Here is a 21621-nt window from a genome sequence, read left to right as displayed (position 1 = left end):
GGGGTCCAGACTGGACAGATTAGTAGGAGGGATGGGGTTCAGACTGGACAGATTAGTAGGAGCGATGGGGTCCAGACTGGACAGACTAGTAGGAGGGATGGGGTCCAGACTGGACAGACTAGTAGGAGGGATGGGGTTCAGACTGGACAGATTAGTAGGAGCGATGGGGTCCAGACTGGACAGACTAGTAGGAGGGATGGGGTCCAGACTGGACAGACTAGTAGGAGGGATGGGGTCCAGACTGGACAGACTAGTAGGAGGGATGGGGTCCAGACTGGACAGACTAGTAGGAGGGATGGGGTTCAGACTGGACAGATTAGTAGGAGCGATGGGGTCCAGACTGGACAGACTAGTAGCAGCGATGGGGTCCAGGCTGGACAGACTAGTAGGAGCGATGGGGTCCAGACTGGACAGACTAGTAGGAGGGATGGGGTCCAGACTGGACAGATTAATAGAGGAGGTGAGGCCCAGCGTGGACAGATTAATAGGGGCAGTGGAGTGTCAGATGTGGCATCACACTCTGAGTACGATGGTTACGTCCAGCATCGGTGATGATCTGCCATTACAATTATGACCCGGACTGGTCCACTTTTGTAACCGGCAATGGGGCTGTAAGTGGAGACCCTGGAAGAGAGGGGGGGGGGGCAGAGCTCGAGATCCTTAAAAATATTACTTATCAATCTTCTTCACCAAATTGTGAGAAACAAGGTTATTCCCAGATTGTGGAGAGGCAGGAGGTGCGACAGAATACAATCTGGAGAGACGTGGTGAGCGGCTGCCAAGACGTGGGAAGCTCAGTGTGACATTTACTTATATTTTACTCTTTTACACTTTGTATTTTATAAATAAAGTTGATTGAAATTAGCTCTGTACACCCTCAAGCCTGGAGGGAAAAAGTGGCCAATCAGAAGACAGTTTCATTCTGTGCTGATGACAAAATGAAAGCTGCGCTGTGATTGGGTAGAATGAGTCTGGATGCCTGACGTGTGTGCAGCGCTCATGTCAAAAAAGAGGACACAACCTGAGGATAGGTGACAGGTGACAGGTGACAGAGGTGACAGGTGACAGGTGTGGGGATGTTTTTTGGGGAAAAAAAATCATAGAACCTCTATAAATCCTGAATTACGGTAAATAAAGACCCGTCAGGAGCTGGAATCTGATTGGCTGTTGGGTTTTACCAAATTAAGTGTTAAGAAACCCGGGGCATTAGTCACGCTCCTTCCTGTGATATGTGGTCACCGAGGAAAATGCAAAAATGCTCCATTGTCCGCAGCGCAGCCATCGTGTGAGCGTGCGGCCGATGAATTTCCAGTAAAAGAAGAGAAATCTTCCTCCACGCTGCGAAATCTATTGTTCCCCATGGTTGTGTTGTCTGTGTGTGCACCGCGCCGGCTGCCGGGGGTGATATATATATGTATGTACTCGCTGGCAGAGGTTGTCAGGGGAGACTGGGAAACGCATCTCAATACTTGGAATGGGCGGATTGTAGTATCGTAAATTTATATTCATGGCCACGTGCTGCCACGAAAGGCGCACAAAGAACGGAAAAAGCCAAAGCACAACTGGCAGCGGACGGCACGTGTACTCGCTGCAATATACCACCCCCCCACCAAAAGGTTAATGGGGGCAATTACCAGAACGGGTCACATGCAGGTAACAGCAGCGCCATCCCTCATCACATATGTTATACCTTACACTGCCCCTCATCACATACATTATACCTTACACTGCCCCTCATCACATGCGTTATACCTTACACTGCCCCTCATCACATACATTATACCTTACACTGCCCCTCATCACATACGTTATACCTTACACTGCCCCTCATCACATACATTATACCTTACACTGCCCCTCATCACATACATTATACCTTACACTGCCCCTCATCACATACGTTATACCTTACATTGCCCCTCATCACATACGTTATACCTTACACTGCCCCTCATCACATACGTTATACCTTACACTGCCCCTCATCACATACATTATACCTTACACTGCCCCTCATCACATACATTATACCTTACACTGCCCCTCATCACATACGTTATACCTTACATTGCCCCTCATCACATACGTTATACCTTACACTGCCCCTCATCACATACGTTATACCTTACACTGCCCCTCATCACATACATTATACCTTACACTGCCCCTCATCACATACATTATACCATACACTGCCCCTCATCACATACGTTATACCTTACACTGCCCCTCATCACATACATTATACCTTACACTGCCCCTCATCACATACATTATACCATACACTGCCCCTCATCACATACATTATACCTTACACTGCCCCTCATCACATACATTATACCATACACTGCCCCTCATCACATACATTATACCTTACATTGCCCCTCATCACATACATTATACCTTACACTGCCCCTCATCACATACGTTATACCTTACATTGCCCCTCATCACATACATTATACCTTACATTGCCCCTCATCACATACATTATACCTTACATTGCCCCTCATCACATACATTATATTTTACACTGCCCCTCATCACATACGTTATACCTTACACTGCCCCTCATCACATACATTATACCTTACACTGCCCCTCATCACATACGTTATACCTTACACTGCCCCTCATCACATACATTATACCTTACACTGCCCCTCATCACATACATTATACCATACACTGCCCCTCATCACATACATTATACCTTACACTGCCCCTCATCACATACATTATACCTTACATTGCCCCTCATCACATACATTATACCTTACATTGCCCCTCATCACATGCGTTATACCTTACACTGCCCCTCATCACATATGTTATACCTTACACTGCCCCTCATCACATACATTATACCTTACATTGCCCCTCATCACATACATTATACCTTACATTGCCCCTCATCACATACATTATACCTTACACTGCCCCTCATCACATACGTTATACCTTACACTGCCCCTCATCACATACGTTATACCTTACACTGCCCCTCATCACATACGTTATACCTTACACTGCCACTCATCACATACGTTATACCTTACACTGCCCCTCATCACATACATTATACCTTACACTGCCCCTCATCACATACGTTATACCTTACATTGCCCCTCATCACATGCGTTATAACTTACACTGCCCCTCATCACATACATTATACCTTACACTGCCCCTCATCACATGCGTTATACCTTACACTGCCCCTCATCACATACGTTATACCTTACACTGCCCCTCATCACATGCGTTATAACTTACACTGCCCCTCATCACATACATTATACCTTACACTGCCCCTCATCACATACGTTATACCTTACACTGCCCCTCATCACATACATTATACTTTACATTGCCCCTCATCAAATACATTATACCTTACACTGCCCCTCATCACATACGTTATACCTTACACTGCCCCTCATCACATACATTATACCATACACTGCCCCTCATCACATACGTTATACCTTACACTGCCCCTCATCACATACGTTATACCTTACACTGCCCCTCATCACATACGTTATACCTTACACTGCCCCTCATCACATACATTATACCATACACTGCCCCTCATCACATACGTTATACCTTACACTGCCCATCATCACATACGTTATACCTTACACTGCCCCTCATCACATACGTTATACCTTACACTGCCCCTCATCACATACGTTATACCTTACATTGCCCCTCATCACATACGTTATACCTTACATTGCCCCTCATCACATACGTTATACCTTACACTGCCCCTCATCACATGCGTTATACCTTACACTGCCCCTCATCACATGCGTTATACCTTACACTGCCCCTCATCACATACATTATACCTTACACTGCCCCTCATCACATACGTTATACCTTACACTGCCCCTCATCACATACGTTATACCTTACATTGCCCCTCATCACATACGTTATACCTTACACTGCCCCTCATCACATAAGTAATACCTTACACTGCCCCTCATCACATACGTTATACCTTACACTGCCCCTCATCACATACGTTATACCTTACATTGCCCCTCATCACATGCGTTATAACTTACACTGCCCCTCATCACATACATTATACCTTACACTGCCCCTCATCACATACGTTATACCTTACACTGCCCCTCATCACATACGTTATACCTTACACTGCCCCTCATCACATGCGTTATACCTTACACTGCCCCTCATCACATGCGTTATACCTTACACTGCCCCTCATCACATACGTTATACCTTACACTGCCCCTCATCACATACGTTATACCTTACACTGCCCCTCATCACATACGTTATACCTTACATTGCCCCTCATCACATACGTTATACCTTACACTGCCCCTCATCACATACATTATACCTTACATTGCCCCTCATCACATACATTATACCATACACTGCCCCTCATCACATACATTATACCTTACATTGCCCCTCATCACATACGTTATACCTTACATTGCCCCTCATCACATGCGTTTTACATTACATTGCCCCTCATCACATACGTTATACCTTACACTGCCCCTCATCACATACGTTATACCTTACACTGCCCCTCATCACATACGTTATACCTTACACTGCCCCTCATCACATACGTTATACCTTACATTGCCCCTCATCACATACATTATACCTTACATTGCCCCTCATCACATACATATTTTACACTGCCCCTCATCACATACGTTATACCTTACATTGCCCCTCATCACATACATTATACCTTACATTGCCCCTCATCACATACATTATATTTTACACTGCCCCTCATCACATACGTTATACCTTACACTGCCCCTCATCACATACGTTATACCTTACATTGCCCCTCATCACATACATTATACCTTACACTGCCCCTCATCACATACGTTATACCTTACACTGCCCCTCATCACATACGTTATACCTTACTCTGCCCCTCATCACATACGTTATACCTTACACTGCCCCTCATCACATACATTATACCATACACTGCCCCTCATCACATACGTTATACCTTACACTGCCCATCATCACATACGTTATACCTTACACTGCCCCTCATCACATACGTTATACCTTACACTGCCCCTCATCACATACGTTATACCTTACATTGCCCCTCATCACATACGTTATACCTTACATTGCCCCTCATCACATACGTTATACCTTACACTGCCCCTCATCACATACATTATACCATACACTGCCCCTCATCACATACGTTATACCTTACACTGCCCATCATCACATACGTTATACCTTACACTGCCCCTCATCACATACGTTATACCTTACACTGCCCCTCATCACATACGTTATACCTTACATTGCCCCTCATCACATACGTTATACCTTACATTGCCCCTCATCACATACGTTATACCTTACACTGCCCCTCATCACATGCGTTATACCTTACACTGCCCCTCATCACATGCGTTATACCTTACACTGCCCCTCATCACATACATTATACCTTACACTGCCCCTCATCACATACGTTATACCTTACACTGCCCCTCATCACATACGTTATACCTTACATTGCCCCTCATCACATACGTTATACCTTACACTGCCCCTCATCACATAAGTAATACCTTACACTGCCCCTCATCACATACGTTATACCTTACACTGCCCCTCATCACATACGTTATACCTTACATTGCCCCTCATCACATGCGTTATAACTTACACTGCCCCTCATCACATACATTATACCTTACACTGCCCCTCATCACATACGTTATACCTTACACTGCCCCTCATCACATACGTTATACCTTACACTGCCCCTCATCACATGCGTTATACCTTACACTGCCCCTCATCACATGCGTTATACCTTACACTGCCCCTCATCACATACGTTATACCTTACACTGCCCCTCATCACATACGTTATACCTTACACTGCCCCTCATCACATACGTTATACCTTACATTGCCCCTCATCACATACGTTATACCTTACACTGCCCCTCATCACATACATTATACCTTACATTGCCCCTCATCACATACATTATACCATACACTGCCCCTCATCACATACATTATACCTTACATTGCCCCTCATCACATACGTTATACCTTACATTGCCCCTCATCACATGCGTTTTACATTACATTGCCCCTCATCACATACGTTATACCTTACACTGCCCCTCATCACATACGTTATACCTTACACTGCCCCTCATCACATACGTTATACCTTACACTGCCCCTCATCACATACGTTATACCTTACATTGCCCCTCATCACATACATTATACCTTACATTGCCCCTCATCACATACATTATACCTTACATTGCCCCTCATCACATACATATTTTACACTGCCCCTCATCACATACGTTATACCTTACATTGCCCCTCATCACATACATTATACCTTACATTGCCCCTCATCACATACATTATATTTTACACTGCCCCTCATCACATACGTTATACCTTACACTGCCCCTCATCACATACGTTATACCTTACATTGCCCCTCATCACATACATTATACCTTACACTGCCCCTCATCACATACGTTATACCTTACACTGCCCCTCATCACATACGTTATACCTTACTCTGCCCCTCATCACATACGTTATACCTTACACTGCCCCTCATCACATACGTTATACATTACACTGCCCCTCATCACATACGTTATACCTTACACTGCCCCTCATCACATGCGTTATACCTTACACTGCCCCTCATCACATACGTTATACCTTACACTGCCCCTCATCACATACATTATACCTTACACTGCCCCTCATCACATACGTTATACCTTACACTGCCCCTCATCACATACATTATACCTTACACTGCCCCTCATGACATACATTATACCATACACTGCCCCTCATCACATACATTATACCTTACACTGCCCCTCATCACATACATTATACCATACACTGCCCCTCATCACATACATTATACCTTACACTGCCCCTCATCACATACGTTATACCTTACACTGCCCCTCATCACAAGCGTTATACCTTATATTGCCCCTCATCACATACATTATACCATACACTGCCCCTCATCACATACGTTATACCTTACATTGCCCCTCATCACATACGTTATACCTTACACTGCCCCTCATCACATACGTTATACCTTACACTGCCCCTCATCACATACATTATACCTTACATTGCCCCTCATCACATACGTTATACCATACACTGCCCCTCATCACATGCGTTATACCTTACACTGCCCCTCATCACATACGTTATACCTTACACTGCCCCTCATCACATACGTTATACCTTACACTGCCCCTCATCACATACGTTATACCTTACACTGCCCCTCATCACATACATTATACCTTACATTGCCCCTCATCACATACGTTATACCATACACTGCCCCTCATCACATGCGTTATACATTACATTGCCCCTCATCACATACGTTATACCTTACATTGCCCCTCATCACATACGTTATACCTTACACTGCCCCTCATCACATACGTTATACCTTATACTGCCCCTCATCACATACATTATACCTTACACTGCCCCTCATCACATACGTTATACCTTACACTGCCCCTCATCACATACATTATATCTTACACTGCCCCTCATCACATACATTATACCTTACACTGCCCCTCATCACATACATTATACCATACATTGCCCCTCATCACATACATTATACCATACACTGCCCCTCATCACATACATTATACCATACATTGCCCCTCATCACATACGTTATACCTTACACTGCCCCTCATCACATACGTTATACCTTACACTGCCCCTCATCACATACATTATACCATACATTGCCCCTCATCACATATGTTATACCTTACACTGCCCCTCATCACATACATTATACCTTACACTGCCACTCATCACATACATTATACCTTACATTGCCCCTCATCACATACGTTATACCTTTCACTGCCCCTCATCACATACATTATACCTTACATTGCCCCTCATCACATACGTTATACCATACACTGCCCCTCATCACATACGTTATACCTTACACTGCCCCTCATCACATACGTTATACCATACACTGCCCCTCATCACATACGTTATACCTTACACTGCCCCTCATCACATACGTTATACCTTACACTGCCCCTCATCACATACGTTATACCATACACTGCCCCTCATCACATACGTTATACCTTACACTGCCCCTCATCACATACGTTATACCATACACTGCCCCTCATCACATACGTTATACCTTACACTGCCCCTCATCACATACGTTATACATTACATTGCCCCTCATCACATACGTTATACCTTACACTGCCCCTCATCACATACGTTATACATTACATTGCCCCTCATCACATACGTTATACCTTACACTGCCCCTCATCACATACGTTATACCTTACATTGCCCCTCATCACATGCGTTATACATTACATTGCCCCTCATCACATACGTTATACCTTACATTGCCCCTCATCACATACGTTATACCTTACACTGCCCCTCATCACATGCGTTATACCTTACATTGCCCCTCATCACATACGTTATACCTTACACTGCCCCTCATCACATACGTTATACCTTACATTGCCCCTCATCACATGCGTTATACATTACATTGCCCCTCATCACATACGTTATACCTTACATTGCCCCTCATCACATACGTTATACCTTACACTGCCCCTCATCACATACGTTATACCTTACATTGCCCCTCATCACATGCGTTATACATTACATTGCCCCTCATCACATACGTTATACCTTACATTGCCCCTCATCACATACGTTATACATTACACTGCCCCTCATTACATACAGTGCTGGCCAAAAATATTGGCACCCCTGCAATTCTGTCAGGTAATACTCCGTTTTTTCTTGAAAATGATTGCAATCACAAATGCTTTGGTATTATTATCTTCATTTATTTTGCTTGCAATGAAAAAACACAAAAGAGAATGAAACAAAAATCAAATCATTGATCATTTCACACAAAACTCCAAAAATGGGCCAGACAAAAGTATTGGCACCCTTAGCCTGGTTGCACAACCTTTAGCCAAAATAACTACGCACAACCGCTTCCGGTAACCATCAATGAGGTTCTTACAATGCTCTGCTGGAATTTTAGACCATTCCTCTTTGGCAAACTGCTCCAGGTCCCTGAGATATGAAGGGCGCCTTCTCCAAACTGCCATTGTGAGATCTCTCCACAGGTGCTCTATGGGGTTGAGGTCTGGACTCATTGCTGGCCACTTCAGTAGTCTCCAGTGCTTTCTCGCAAATCATTTTCTAGTGCTTTTTGAAGTGTGTTTTGGGTCATTGTCCTGCTGGAAGACCCATGACCTCTGAGGGAGACCCAGCTTTCTCACACTGGGCCCTACATTATGCTGCAAAATGTGTTGGTAGTCTCCAGACTTCATAATGCCATGCACACGGTCAAGCAGTCCAGTGCCAGAGGCAGCAAAGCAACCCCAAAACATCAGGGAACCTCCGCCATGTTTGACTGTAGGGACCGTGTTCTTTTCTTTGAATGCCTCTTTTTTTTCCTGTAAACTCTATGTTGATGGATTCTCCCAAAAAGCTCTACTTTTGTCTCATCTGACCAGAGAACATTCTTCCAAAACGTTTTAGGCTTTCTCAGGTAAGTTTTGGCAAACTCCAGCCTGGCTTTTTTATGTCTCGGGGTAAGAAGTGGGGTCTTCCTGGGTATCCTACCATACAGTCCCTTTTCATTCAGACGCCGTCGGATAGTACGGGTTGACACTGTTGTACCCTCGGACTGCAGGGCAGCTTGAACGTGTTTGGATGTTAGTCGAGGTTCTTTATCCACCATCCGCACAATCTTGCGTTGAAATCTCTCGTCAATTTTTCTTTTCCTTCCATATCTAGGGAGGTTACCACAGTGCCATGGGCTTTACACTTCTTGATGACAGTGCGCACCGTAGACACAGGAACGTTCAGGTCTTTGGAGATGGACTTGTAGCCTTGAGATTGCTCATGATTCCTCACAATTTGGAGTCTCAAGTCCTCAGACAGTTCTTTGGTCTTCTTTCTTTTCTCCATGCTCAATGTGGTGCACACAAGGACACAGGACAGAGGCTGAGGCAGCTTTACTCCATGTCACCGGCTGCAAGTGTGATTTATTATTGCCAGCACCTGTTAGGTGCCACAGGTAAGTTACAGGCGCTGTTATTACACAAATTACAGAAGCATCACAGGATTTTTCAAACAGTGCCAATACTTTTGTCCACCCCCTTTTTTATGTTTGGTGTGGAATTATATCCAATTTGGATTTATGACAATTTTTTTTTTTTTCATTGAAGATAAAATAAATGAAGATAATACCAAAGAATTTGTGATTGCAATAATTTCCAAGAAGAAACTGAGTATTATCTGACAGAATTGCAGGGGTGCCAATACTTTTGGCCAGCACTGTATGTTATACATTACATCGCCCCTCATCACATACGTTATACATTACATTGCCCCTCATTACATATATTATACATTACATTGCCCCTCATTACATACATTATACATTACATTGCCCCTCATTACATATATTATACATTACATTGCCCCTCATTACATATATTATACATTACATTGCCCCTCATTACATGCATTATACATTACATTGCCCCTCATTACATACATTATACATTACATTGCCCCTCATTACATGCCTTATACATTACATTGCCCCTCATTACATATATTATACATTACACTGCCCCTCATTACATATATTATACATTACATTGCCCCTCATTACATATATTATACATTACATTGCCCCTCATTACATACATTATATATTACATTGCCCCTGATTACATGCATTATACATTACATTGCCCCTCATTACATGCATTATACATTACATTGCCCCTCATTACATACATTATACATTACATTGCCCCTCATTACATACATTATACATTACATTGCCCCTCATTACATACATTATACATTACATTGCCCCTCATTAAATACGGTTTTACTTCATCTTCTGTTTGTGCAATTCCATCATAGTGAAACCACAAGGCAGGAGAGTGCTGATAAGACACAGTCTTGCCTTGGACTGCCGCACTACAAGTCCCAGGACATCCATAGTCATGCACTTCCATTTAGCATTAGCTCTCCCCGGACGCCCGTTGTACTTGTTCGCACTGACCGCACGCCCCTGCCCTGGGTAACTTGCAATGTCCTTCGAAATAACTAGTAAAATTTTGGGGTTTTTTTATTTATGAAATCCTAAACAGCCCCATAAATTGGAAAATTTAAAGGGCCAGTAACCAAGAAGTGCTCATAAGAGCAACTGATACTCCTAACACATATGATGTAACTGTAGCCAGCCTGAAATGGCTGATAACAGAGTGCAATAGAGTGTATTTACCGGTACAGCTCTATGCAGAGTTTGCTGTAGTCGCGTGGCGGCACATTGTACCTTCACTTGACGTTTGTTTTGTCAGCGTGACGCCCATCACGTAGTTATTTCCCATTCCTTATTCCAGTATATAATGGATGTTACTGGTCCAGACACACCATCCACTTCTCACTGATTTGTTCCTTTTTGGATCCTGTAGGTTTATTTTTATTTATGAAAAACACAGCAGCAGCCCCCCCCCCCCCACCCCTCGGAGGAGCGTCATGGCGGCTGCCGGGTTATATGGGAGTGTGCGGCGCCCCCTGCACTCCTGCCCCCGGCTCTCCTGATAGAACAGCTTTACTGCTAATGGATACTGGGAAATCTGCCATCAATACCAGTAATAGCGGCCTTGTCTGCGTCCGAGCTGCCTGCACTAGATGGGATATGGGCATTGCTGTGGATGCTGCTTTAATATGACAAAGCCAAAATGACAGGCCACAGGACAAGAAGGGTTGTCATGGGCACGGATGAGCTGCAGGCTTTGCATTCAGAGGGCTGTCTGAAGAGGCTGCACAATTATTATTTATCACGCTTACTTATATTAGTACCATCATATACCACAGCGCTGTACAGACATCATCACTGTCCCCATTGGGGCTCACAATCTAAATTCCCTATCAGTCTTTGGAGTGTCACAGAAAACCAGAGGACACCCACGGGAACATACAAACTCCTTGCAAATGTTGTCTTTCGTGGGATTTAACCCAGGATTCCAGCGCTGCAAAGCAACAGTGCTAACCACTGAGCCACTATATAGTGCTAACCACTGAGCCACTGTATAGGAAATACAAGGCACCGAGAAGCTCCTCTGCGTTTTATAAATCTTTATTTGTCCCAACATACAAAAAAAAAGTGCAATAACTTTTCGGCAGACAAGGGACCTTTTTATGGCTTGAAAACGGCCCCATGTCGGTCGAAACGTTATTGCACTTTTTATTTTGTATGCTGGGACAAATAAAGATTGAGAAAACGGAGACGAGCTTCCCGGTGCCTTGGATTTTCTACAAAGCTGCAGCCGGTGGGGGGCTGTACCAAGCAGCACGAATAGTGGAGTGGCACATGGGACATTGTTGATTCACTTAGCCACTGTATAATGCTAACCACTGAGCCACCATAAGTCACTGAGCCAATGTATACTGCTAACCACTGAGTCAATGTATGGCAATAACCACTGAACCAATGTATAGTGCTAACCACTGAGCCACCATATAGTCACTGAGCTAATGTATACTGCTAACTACTGAGTCAATGTATAGCGCTAACCACTGAACCAATGTATAGTACTAACCACTGAGCCACCATATAGTCACTGAGCCAATGTATAGTACTAACCACTGAGTCAATATATGGCGCTAACCACTGAGCCCATGTATAGTGCTACCCACTGAGTCACCGTGTGGTGCTAGCCAATGTATAGTCCTAACCACTGAGTCACTTTATGGTATTATCCAGTGAGCTAATGTATAGTGCTAACCACTGAGCCACCGTGTGGCGCTAACCACTGAGCCACTGTACAGTGCTAGCTAATGTATAGTTTTAACCACTTAGCCACCTTATGGCGCTAACCACTGAGCCTTCGTATAGCACTAACCACTGAGCTCCCGTATGGTGCTAACCACTGAGCCACTCTATGGCGCTAATCACTAAGCCGCCGTGATGTTGTGGAGTGACTGCACCTCCCATTGTTATAGAGGAACTCTGGCTGACAAAATTGAGATAATGTGGCTGTCCATTATGGAGGCACTGGCCATGACTTATGGAAGTACTCTGGCTGTCATTGTTCTGGGGTCACTAGCAGTCACCACGTGGATGTTTGTTGTGGGGGCAACGGATGCCACTGATATGGAGGCACTCTTGTTGTCCGTTCCAGGGCACTGGCTATATCTCTGACATCATGATGTTCTAGTGGCACTGTGCTTTTGATAGTGGGCACTGCCTGTTATTTGGAGGGCTTATCTCTTATGGAGGTTGATCATTGACATTATAGTTGGCTCATCACAATAAGTGCACATTCTCTTATAGGGCTTATTGTGGTTTGCGGTGTTACGTGGGCACTGTGCTTGGCCCGCTGTAGGACCTGCTGTCCTTTATGGGGACACTGTGGAAGCACTAAGAGGCAATATGCGATCTCTGCAGCATCATCCGTGCTGTGTGTCGTGTGTAGCTATAACAGTCATATGTGATAACAGCGAATCGAGATACTGAAGTCTGTTTACCCACAGTCCACTGATAACAATGTGTTATCCTGGGCCCTGCCAGATGATATACTCAGCTCTGCTACATCTGTAGGTGTGAAAAAAAGATCATTTAAATGGAACCTATGAGGTCCCCTATGTCAGGAGGCCCTTACCCGGCTTCAGGGGCACAGTGACGTAGTCAACAGATTTCCAAGAGCTGGCGATGACGCTGGCTTATGGAAACATTGTTATCATGCCCACAGGAAAGGGGGCTGACTAGTCTGGGTAGCTAACTCCCTATCGACTAGTCAAAGCCCTAATTATCATAGGAAAAGCAGAAGTAATAAATGTTTTTTTTAATTATTCAGTTAAGTGAATAACATTATACAAGTCGCCTCCCTCATACATATCAAAACTCGAACAACAGGCAACCCTGGCACACCAGCCTGACTAAAGAACGAGGAGGCCATCCAGGGTTGCTGAGTGGAGGTGGAAGAGATCTCATTCCACCAAACACTTTATCACACACAAACAGAGCCTCGCCACCTTCAAGTCCACTATCACTGCTGCAAAACAAACTTCTCTCATATCATCCCTATCACCTTTAATGCTCTCCTCTGTCTCCCCGCACCTCCTCCCTCTTCTCTCAGATGAAGACTTTGCCTCATTCTTCAAGCAGGAGATTGACATCAGAGAAAGCTTTGGCCCACAGACGCTCCTCATAACTTCTCAGCCCTGTTCCTCTAAAACCAGCTTCTCTGCCATGACAGAGGATAAACTATCCTCGCTACAGTTGTGATCACAGCTCACCACCTGTGCACTTGACCTGATCGTGTCATCCCTCAAGCCCAACCTCACCACAGTCTTCATCCCAACCCTAATTGATCTATTCAACTTATCACTAACAACTGGTGTCTTCCCGTCATTCTTTAAACATGCCTGGATCACAACCATCCTCAAAAAATCCTCCCTTGACCCATCCCCTGTGTCTAGCTATCGCCCCAGATCACTTCTCCCATACGCCTGTCCATCTTGAACTGTCCTCCCATCTCTCCTCCTCCTCCCTCTTTGACCGGTTACAATCTGGCTTCTGACTGCATCACTCTACTGAAACTGCCCAAACTAAAGTCACCAATGACCACCACCACCGAAGCCAAGCGACACTACTCTGTCCGTCTCCTGGACCCGTCCTTTGCCTTCGGACACATTCCCTCCTACTACAGATTCTCTCATCTCTGGGCATCACAGACGTGGCCTTATCCTGGATCTCCTCACACCTAACCGACCACACATTGAGCATCTCCCACTCTCACACCACTTCCTCATCTCACCCCCTATATTTCTGTCCCCCCCAAGGTTCAATTCTTGGACTCCTCATCTTTTCCATCTACACCTTTATCCTGGGACAGCTCATAGAGTCCCACGGCTTTCAGTATCATCTATGCTGATGATACGCAAATCATCTTTTTTGTCCACTCGATTTCTAAAACTGAACAGAATTCATTATCTTCCCCATCTCACTCAACCATCCCAACCAATCTATCCATCAGAGTCAATTTCTGCTCACTCTCCTCAGTCCTACATGCTCGCCGCCTCAGGGTAACCCTTGCCTCTGGCCTCTCCTTCATGCCACCACCCTCCTACCAACTCCAACTCAAAAATATCTCCTGTATCCTTACATTCCTTAGCCAAGAATTTGATAAAACACATGTGTATGCCCTCATCATCTCCCACCTCGACTACTGAAACCTCCTCCTCTGTGGCCTCTCTTCTAATACTCTCGCACCCCTCCAATTTATACTAAACTCTCCTGCCTAATTAATATAATAATATCCTCGCTATTCCCCGGCCTCTCCTCTCTGCCAATCCCTTCACTGGCTTCCCATCGCCCAAAGACTTCAGTTCAAAACCCTAACCATGACCTACAAAGCCATCCACAACCTGTCTCCTCCTTACATCTGTGACCTAGTCTCCCAGTAATTACCTGCACGCAACCTCAGATCCTCACAAGATCTCCTCCTCTACTCCCCTAAAATCTGCTCTTCCCACAATCGCATCAAAGATTTCTCCTGCGCTTCCCCCATGCTCTGGAACGCTGTACCACAACATATCAGACTCTCGTCTACCGTGGAAACCTTCAGAAGGAACCTGAAGACCCACCTCTTCCAACAAGCCTACAACCTAGAATAACCCTCAGTCTGATATACCACTGCAGGACCAGCTCTGTCCTCACCTACTGTATCCTCAACCAATCCCCTGTACACTGTGAGTCCTCGTGGGCAGGGCCCTCTCTCCTCCTGTACACTGTGAGCCCTCGTGGGCAGAGTCCTCTCTCCTCCTGTACACTGTGAGCCCTCGCGGGCGCATGGTCCTCTCTCCTCCTGTAGACTGTGAGCCCCCGTGGGCAGAGTCCTCTCTCCTCCTGCAGGATGTGAGCCCTCGCGGGCGCATGGTCCTCTCTCCTCCTGTAGACTGTGAGCCCTCGCGGGCGAATGGTCCTCTCTCCTCCTGTAAGACTGTGAGCCCTCGCGGGCGCATGGTCCTCTCTCCTCCTGTAAGACTGTGAGCCCTCGCGGGCGAATGGTCCTCTCTCCTCCTGTAAGACTGTGAGCCCTCGCGGGCGCATGGTCCTCTCTCCTCCTGTAGACTGTGAGCCCTTGCGGGCAAAGTCTTCTCTCCTCCTGTAGACTCTGAGTCCTCAAGGGCAGGGTCCTCTATCCTCCTGTACAGTGTCAGCCCTCGCGCGCAGAGTCTTCTCTCTTTCTGTAGACTGTGAGCCCTCGCGGGCAGGGTCCTCTCTCCTGTGAGCCCTCGCGGGCAGGGTCCTCTCTCCTGTGAGCCCTCGTGGGCAGGGTCCTCTCTCCTCCTTCTCTCCTCCTGTACCTGTCTGTGCCTTGTATGATTCAGGATTATTGTACTTAATTAATTATGTATACCCCTTTTCACAGATAAAGCGCCATGGAATGAATGGTGCTATAATAATAAATGATAAGTAGACAGGGCTGGTTCGGCATGGAATGTAGTCATACAGATGTGAATGCTGCTGGGCTGGAGGGCATCGGGGACCTCACAGGTTCCCTATAACCTGTAAAGTTGTTGCGAATCCTCAGCCTCAGGATTTTTCTCCTTACAGAACAATGGGACCTTACAGCTCTTTATTTCCTGCAGCAGGTGGGGGTCCGTATAGTGGTGGGGGTCCTTTACAGGGGGTGAGGTTACCATAATGATGCTCAGTAATTGTTTATGGGCGAGAACAACCCATCAAATGTATTTCCTCTGTAGCCATGTGACCATTATTCCTGCACAGGGAGCAGGCAGATACATTTCCGGCAACATTCCAGAAAGCTCGGAACGTTCCCATTGTGATCCGGTACATGGATGTTCCGTTCTATCTGAGCTCCTCCCGACCAGATTCCCTCAGCGCCATCGCTACAAAACTGCTCCAATCTCATCAGTGACAGGAAAATGCAAACTGAGTTTTGGGATTCCAAAGTATAATGTAGAAGGAAACCAGAATAAAAACTATTCTTGAAAGTGATTAATATCCAACCAATCACATATTACTGTCACCAAGTCACAAGAACATTCTGTCATACTCATCACCATAGGGGCAGTATTATAAAAGATATATTCCTGTACATAAGAGCAGTATTATAGTAGTTATATTCTTGTATATAGGGGCAGTATTATAAAAGATATATTCCTGTACATAGGGGCAGTATTATAGTAGTTATATTCTTGTACATAGGGGCAGTATTATAAAAGATATACTCCTGTACATAGGGGCAGTATTATAGTAGTTATATTCTTGTACATAGGGGCAGTATTATAAAAGATATATTCCTGTACATAGGGGCAGTATTATAGTAGTTATATTCTTGTACATAGGAGCAGTATTATAGTAGTTATATTCTTGTACATAGGGGCAGTATTATAGTAGTTATATTCTTGTACATAGGGGGTAGTATTATAGTAGTTATATTCTTGTATATAGGGAGCAGTATTATAGTAGTTATATTCTTGTACATAGGGGGCAGTATTATAGTAGTTATATTCTTGTACATAGGGGGTAGTATTATAGTAGTTATATTCTTGTATATAGGGAGCAGTATTATAGTAGTTATATTCTTGTACATAGGAGCAGTATTATAGTAGTTATATTCTTGTAGATAGGGGGCAGTATTATAGTAGTTATATTCTTGTATATAGGGGCAGTATTATAGTAGTTATATTCTTGTATATAGGGGGCAGTATTATAGTACTTATATTCTTGTACATAGGGGGTAGTATTATAGTAGTTATATTCTTGTACATAGGGGCAGTATTATAGTAGTTATATTCTTGTATATAGGGGCAGTATTATAGTAGTTATATTCTTGTACATAGGGGGCAGTATTATAGTAGTTATATTCTTGTATATAGAGGCAGTATTATAGTAGTTATATTCTTGTATATAGGGGCAGTATTATAGTAGTTATATTCTTGTACATAGGGGGCAGTATTATAGTAGTTATATTCTTTTACATAGGGGGCAGTATTATAGTACGGTAGTTATATTTTTGTACATAGGGGGCAGTATTATAGTAGTTATTCTTGTACATAGGAGCAGTATTATAGTAGTTATATTCTTGTATATAGGGGGCAGTATTATAGTAGTTATTCTTGTACATAGGAGCAGTATTATAGTAGTTATATTCTTGTATATAGGGGCAGTATTATAGTAGATATATTCTTGTAGATAGTGGGCAGTAATATAGTAGTTACGATATATTCTTGTAGATAGTGGGCAGTAATATAGTAGTTATATTTTTGTACATAGGGGGCAGTATTATAGTACGGTAGTTATATTCTTTTACATAGGGGGCAGTATTATAGTACGGTAGTTATATTCTTTTACATAGGGGGCAGTATTATAGTACGGTAGTTATATTTTTGTACATGGGGGCTGTAGGGAGGGGATGTTACACTATTGCTTTGGCACCACTGTGTTTTCTTCTTGGATGATAACTGTATATTTATGTATTCAAATATTACAAACAAACAGTTGATTTGTAGCTGTTATTTCCCCCTTGAAGTTAGTAACTCCCCGTCTTTCTTTATTTTGTACACAGGTAAAACCAGATAGTCCATTACGTGAGGACGCTGCGGAACCAGGGGTAATGATTGATCTACATAAACCCGACTCCCTCACCTGCTGAAGCCAACCACGTTCCAAGCCGCCTCCTCCCCCTTCATTACAGCCGTCTGTTTGGATGCATGTCTGACCCGTGCAGCCTCCTATCATCAGTCTCCTGGAATGTAACTGACCTGTTAGTGGGAGCGATTGAGAAGTCAGGAGAAAGGAATTTGGAAATCGTTGTACAACCTTGCTCCCGGCTCCCCGCACCCGCCACAATAACAAGGAGAAAGGTGGAACACCTGTTCTCAAGGTACACGATGCCCTTGATGCGGAGATACTGTAACCCTCAGCCCGTCTGCACGGATTGTACTGTGTTCCTGTAACATTTTGGCGATACTCTGCAGCCCTCGCTCAGAATTACCGCATCTTCCCGAGGTCTGGATATTACACGCCGGTCTACGTAAAGTCTCCTTCTGGATCGGGTCACGTTGTAGGAGATGACGGACGTCTGCACCAGAGTCCAGCTACACGACTCCAAAATTAAGGCTTTGCCAAATTAATTGTATTCTTTTTTTTTTTTTAAGTGACGCCATTGGAAACTTTCTCAAGCCACATGCAGGGGGCTCTAGGAGAAAACAAAGTTGCGGACAGTAATGTGAAAAAAATTCTTATGTCTTGTCTGAAAGGGCAACAGGTGATTATCAAGATGGAGGCCATGAAGATCATACAGGCGGAGAAGTTCTCGGAGTGCCAGAACTCTCAGCCGCGGTACGGGCCTCCGTCCAGGAGGGAGCCTCCTTTAGTTGCCAAACGTGCCTGGCCCTCAGACTCGGAAATTATTGTCAACCAGGCCTGCGGGGAGATGCCCGCTCTGGAGAACACTCCGAGCGCCTTGGGTCTTCCGAGGACGCCTCCGCCACCACGGCGGGAGAAAATCTACCCCGGGCAGCGGAAAGCTAGCACCGACATCTGTTACCATCGCAAAACCCCTTCCGATGAAGTGATCGTCAACCAGTATGTGCTGCACCCGTCCACCCCGTGTGAACCGCTAGAATGTCCCACCTGTGGCCACATGTACAACTTCACAAACAAGAGGCCTCGGATCTTGTCGTGTCTCCATTCGGTGTGTGAGGAGTGCCTGCAGATTCTCTACGAGTCCTGTCCCAAGTACAAATTCATATCATGCCCGACCTGCAAGAGGGAAACCGTGCTGTTTACAGACTATGGCCTGGCAGCCCTTGCTGTGAACACCAGCATACTCAACCGGCTGCCCACCGAGGCGCTGTCGGCCAACCCCGTACAATGGAGCAGCGAGGCGGACCGTAGTTGCTACCAGACCTTTCGCCAGTACTGTGGAGCAGCTTGTAGCTGTCAGATCCGCAATCCATTGTCTTCCTGCACCATCATGTAGCTCCGCAGCGGGGATTGCCCTGGAGAACTGGTATTACTTGCAGTATTATCTCAGATGGTGGAAGATGTGGGATCCGGGGCAGCGAATGTTGGATATCGGTGATCTAGACTGATCGATGGCGACGCCTGCACCGACTGGCCATCGCTTACATCTTCCTTCTGTCCGTCTTGGTGACTTCTTGCATCCCTCTGTAGTTTTGTCTACGCAAGCACCTTCTTGTCTATCCTTAACTTGATCCTTCTTGATCCTTCTCTTTGTGTCTCTCTTTTTTCTTACCGACCTTTTGTAAGTGGTGATGTAAATATGCATGAACGGACGGGTAGAGAAACGGGCACATCGGTGGACTCGGCCGTGCCGCATAATCCAAGCACCAAGCACAACTCAACCTCTGACCACAATGGTGGACGGCAAAGCCACGGGTTGTCGGCTAAAGCTGCTGGTCGATCTGGATCTACCCTTCCCCTCTCCTCGGGGGGGGGAGGGGGTGGGCATCATCCGACGCCTCCCTTTTGTCTAAATTGTTTTGCCAAAGCTATTATTATTATTATTATTATTTCAGTCGCTGAAACAGAAATGATATATTTTAAATTATTGTATGTATTGAGAAATGTAAAAGAAAAAAAAAAAAATACTGTGACTGCGTGACCCACTTTGCAGGTCCTTCTTGCATCAGTTTAACCCCTCCTCTGCCGGCGAGCTCTGCGTTGTATTGCGGTGCGATGTGACGCCGGTCTGGTCGGCGGAGGGGGCGGTATTATGTAACACTTGTCCTGATGAGAGAATCATAGTGGGGGACGTCTACTTCTCGTTTATGTTGAAGGCTGTGTATTGATCTTTTTACAAAGAACCCTGCTATTCAATAGCTTGCTGACCGGGGACGGTTGTTGCTAGAGCTAAGCTTCCTCCTCAGCTGAAATAACCATCAACTACATAAATGGCTACAACACACTCCGCTCTGACGTCCTCTCTTATTTACCTTACATTTCATTGTTATGTGATTTTTGTCTGCAGAGTAATTAAAGAGACGGTGCATTCTTATACGTCATGGTGTGGAGACCTTCAGACATGAATAGCAGGATCCCCTATGTCGGAGGGGTTATGCGTGAAGTTGTTCCTGGCAGAGCCGCCTTCATTGGTGACCTGAGCAGAACTTGTACGGTCCACAATAAACAATGCAGATTACTGCCGCCATTCAGTGCACAAATAACACCGCACCATGACTGTAGTTGTATCCGATGCATCTGCCTTTTGCTTGATTATTTGGCACCATTATCAGGGATGCAAACTCTGGTCGTTTTCCCATAAATCAGACTCTGTCTTATATTATTTTTTGGCCTGAAAAATGCACTTGTTTTTAGGGTAGGGCTTATATTTAAAGGGAACCTGTCACCAGATATACCGACTATGAGCTGCGGCCACCACCAGTGAGCCC

At 44.9% G+C, this 21621-nt stretch overlaps 1 protein-coding gene across 3 annotated transcripts in view; it reads left to right on the top strand.

The window, feature by feature from the left end:
* Positions 1–21137, top strand: part of RNF208 (ring finger protein 208) — a 158504-nt gene extending 137367 nt beyond the window's left edge. For all 3 annotated transcript variants that reach the window (XM_075324509.1, XM_075324508.1, XM_075324510.1), the window contains one exon: positions 18771–21137. In XM_075324509.1, coding sequence (XP_075180624.1) covers positions 19392–20189 — 798 coding nt within the window. In that variant the 5' untranslated portion in view covers positions 18771–19391 and the 3' untranslated portion in view covers positions 20190–21137. The remainder of the gene's footprint in view (positions 1–18770) is intronic.
* Positions 21138–21621: the final 484 nt, after the last annotated feature.

This window comes from Anomaloglossus baeobatrachus, chromosome 9 (genome assembly GCF_048569485.1).
Source record: "Anomaloglossus baeobatrachus isolate aAnoBae1 chromosome 9, aAnoBae1.hap1, whole genome shotgun sequence".
Taxonomy (NCBI): Eukaryota; Metazoa; Chordata; class Amphibia; order Anura; family Aromobatidae; genus Anomaloglossus; species Anomaloglossus baeobatrachus.
The sequence above is the reverse complement of the archived record's forward strand: the minus strand, read 5'-3'. Positions and strand labels throughout refer to the sequence as shown.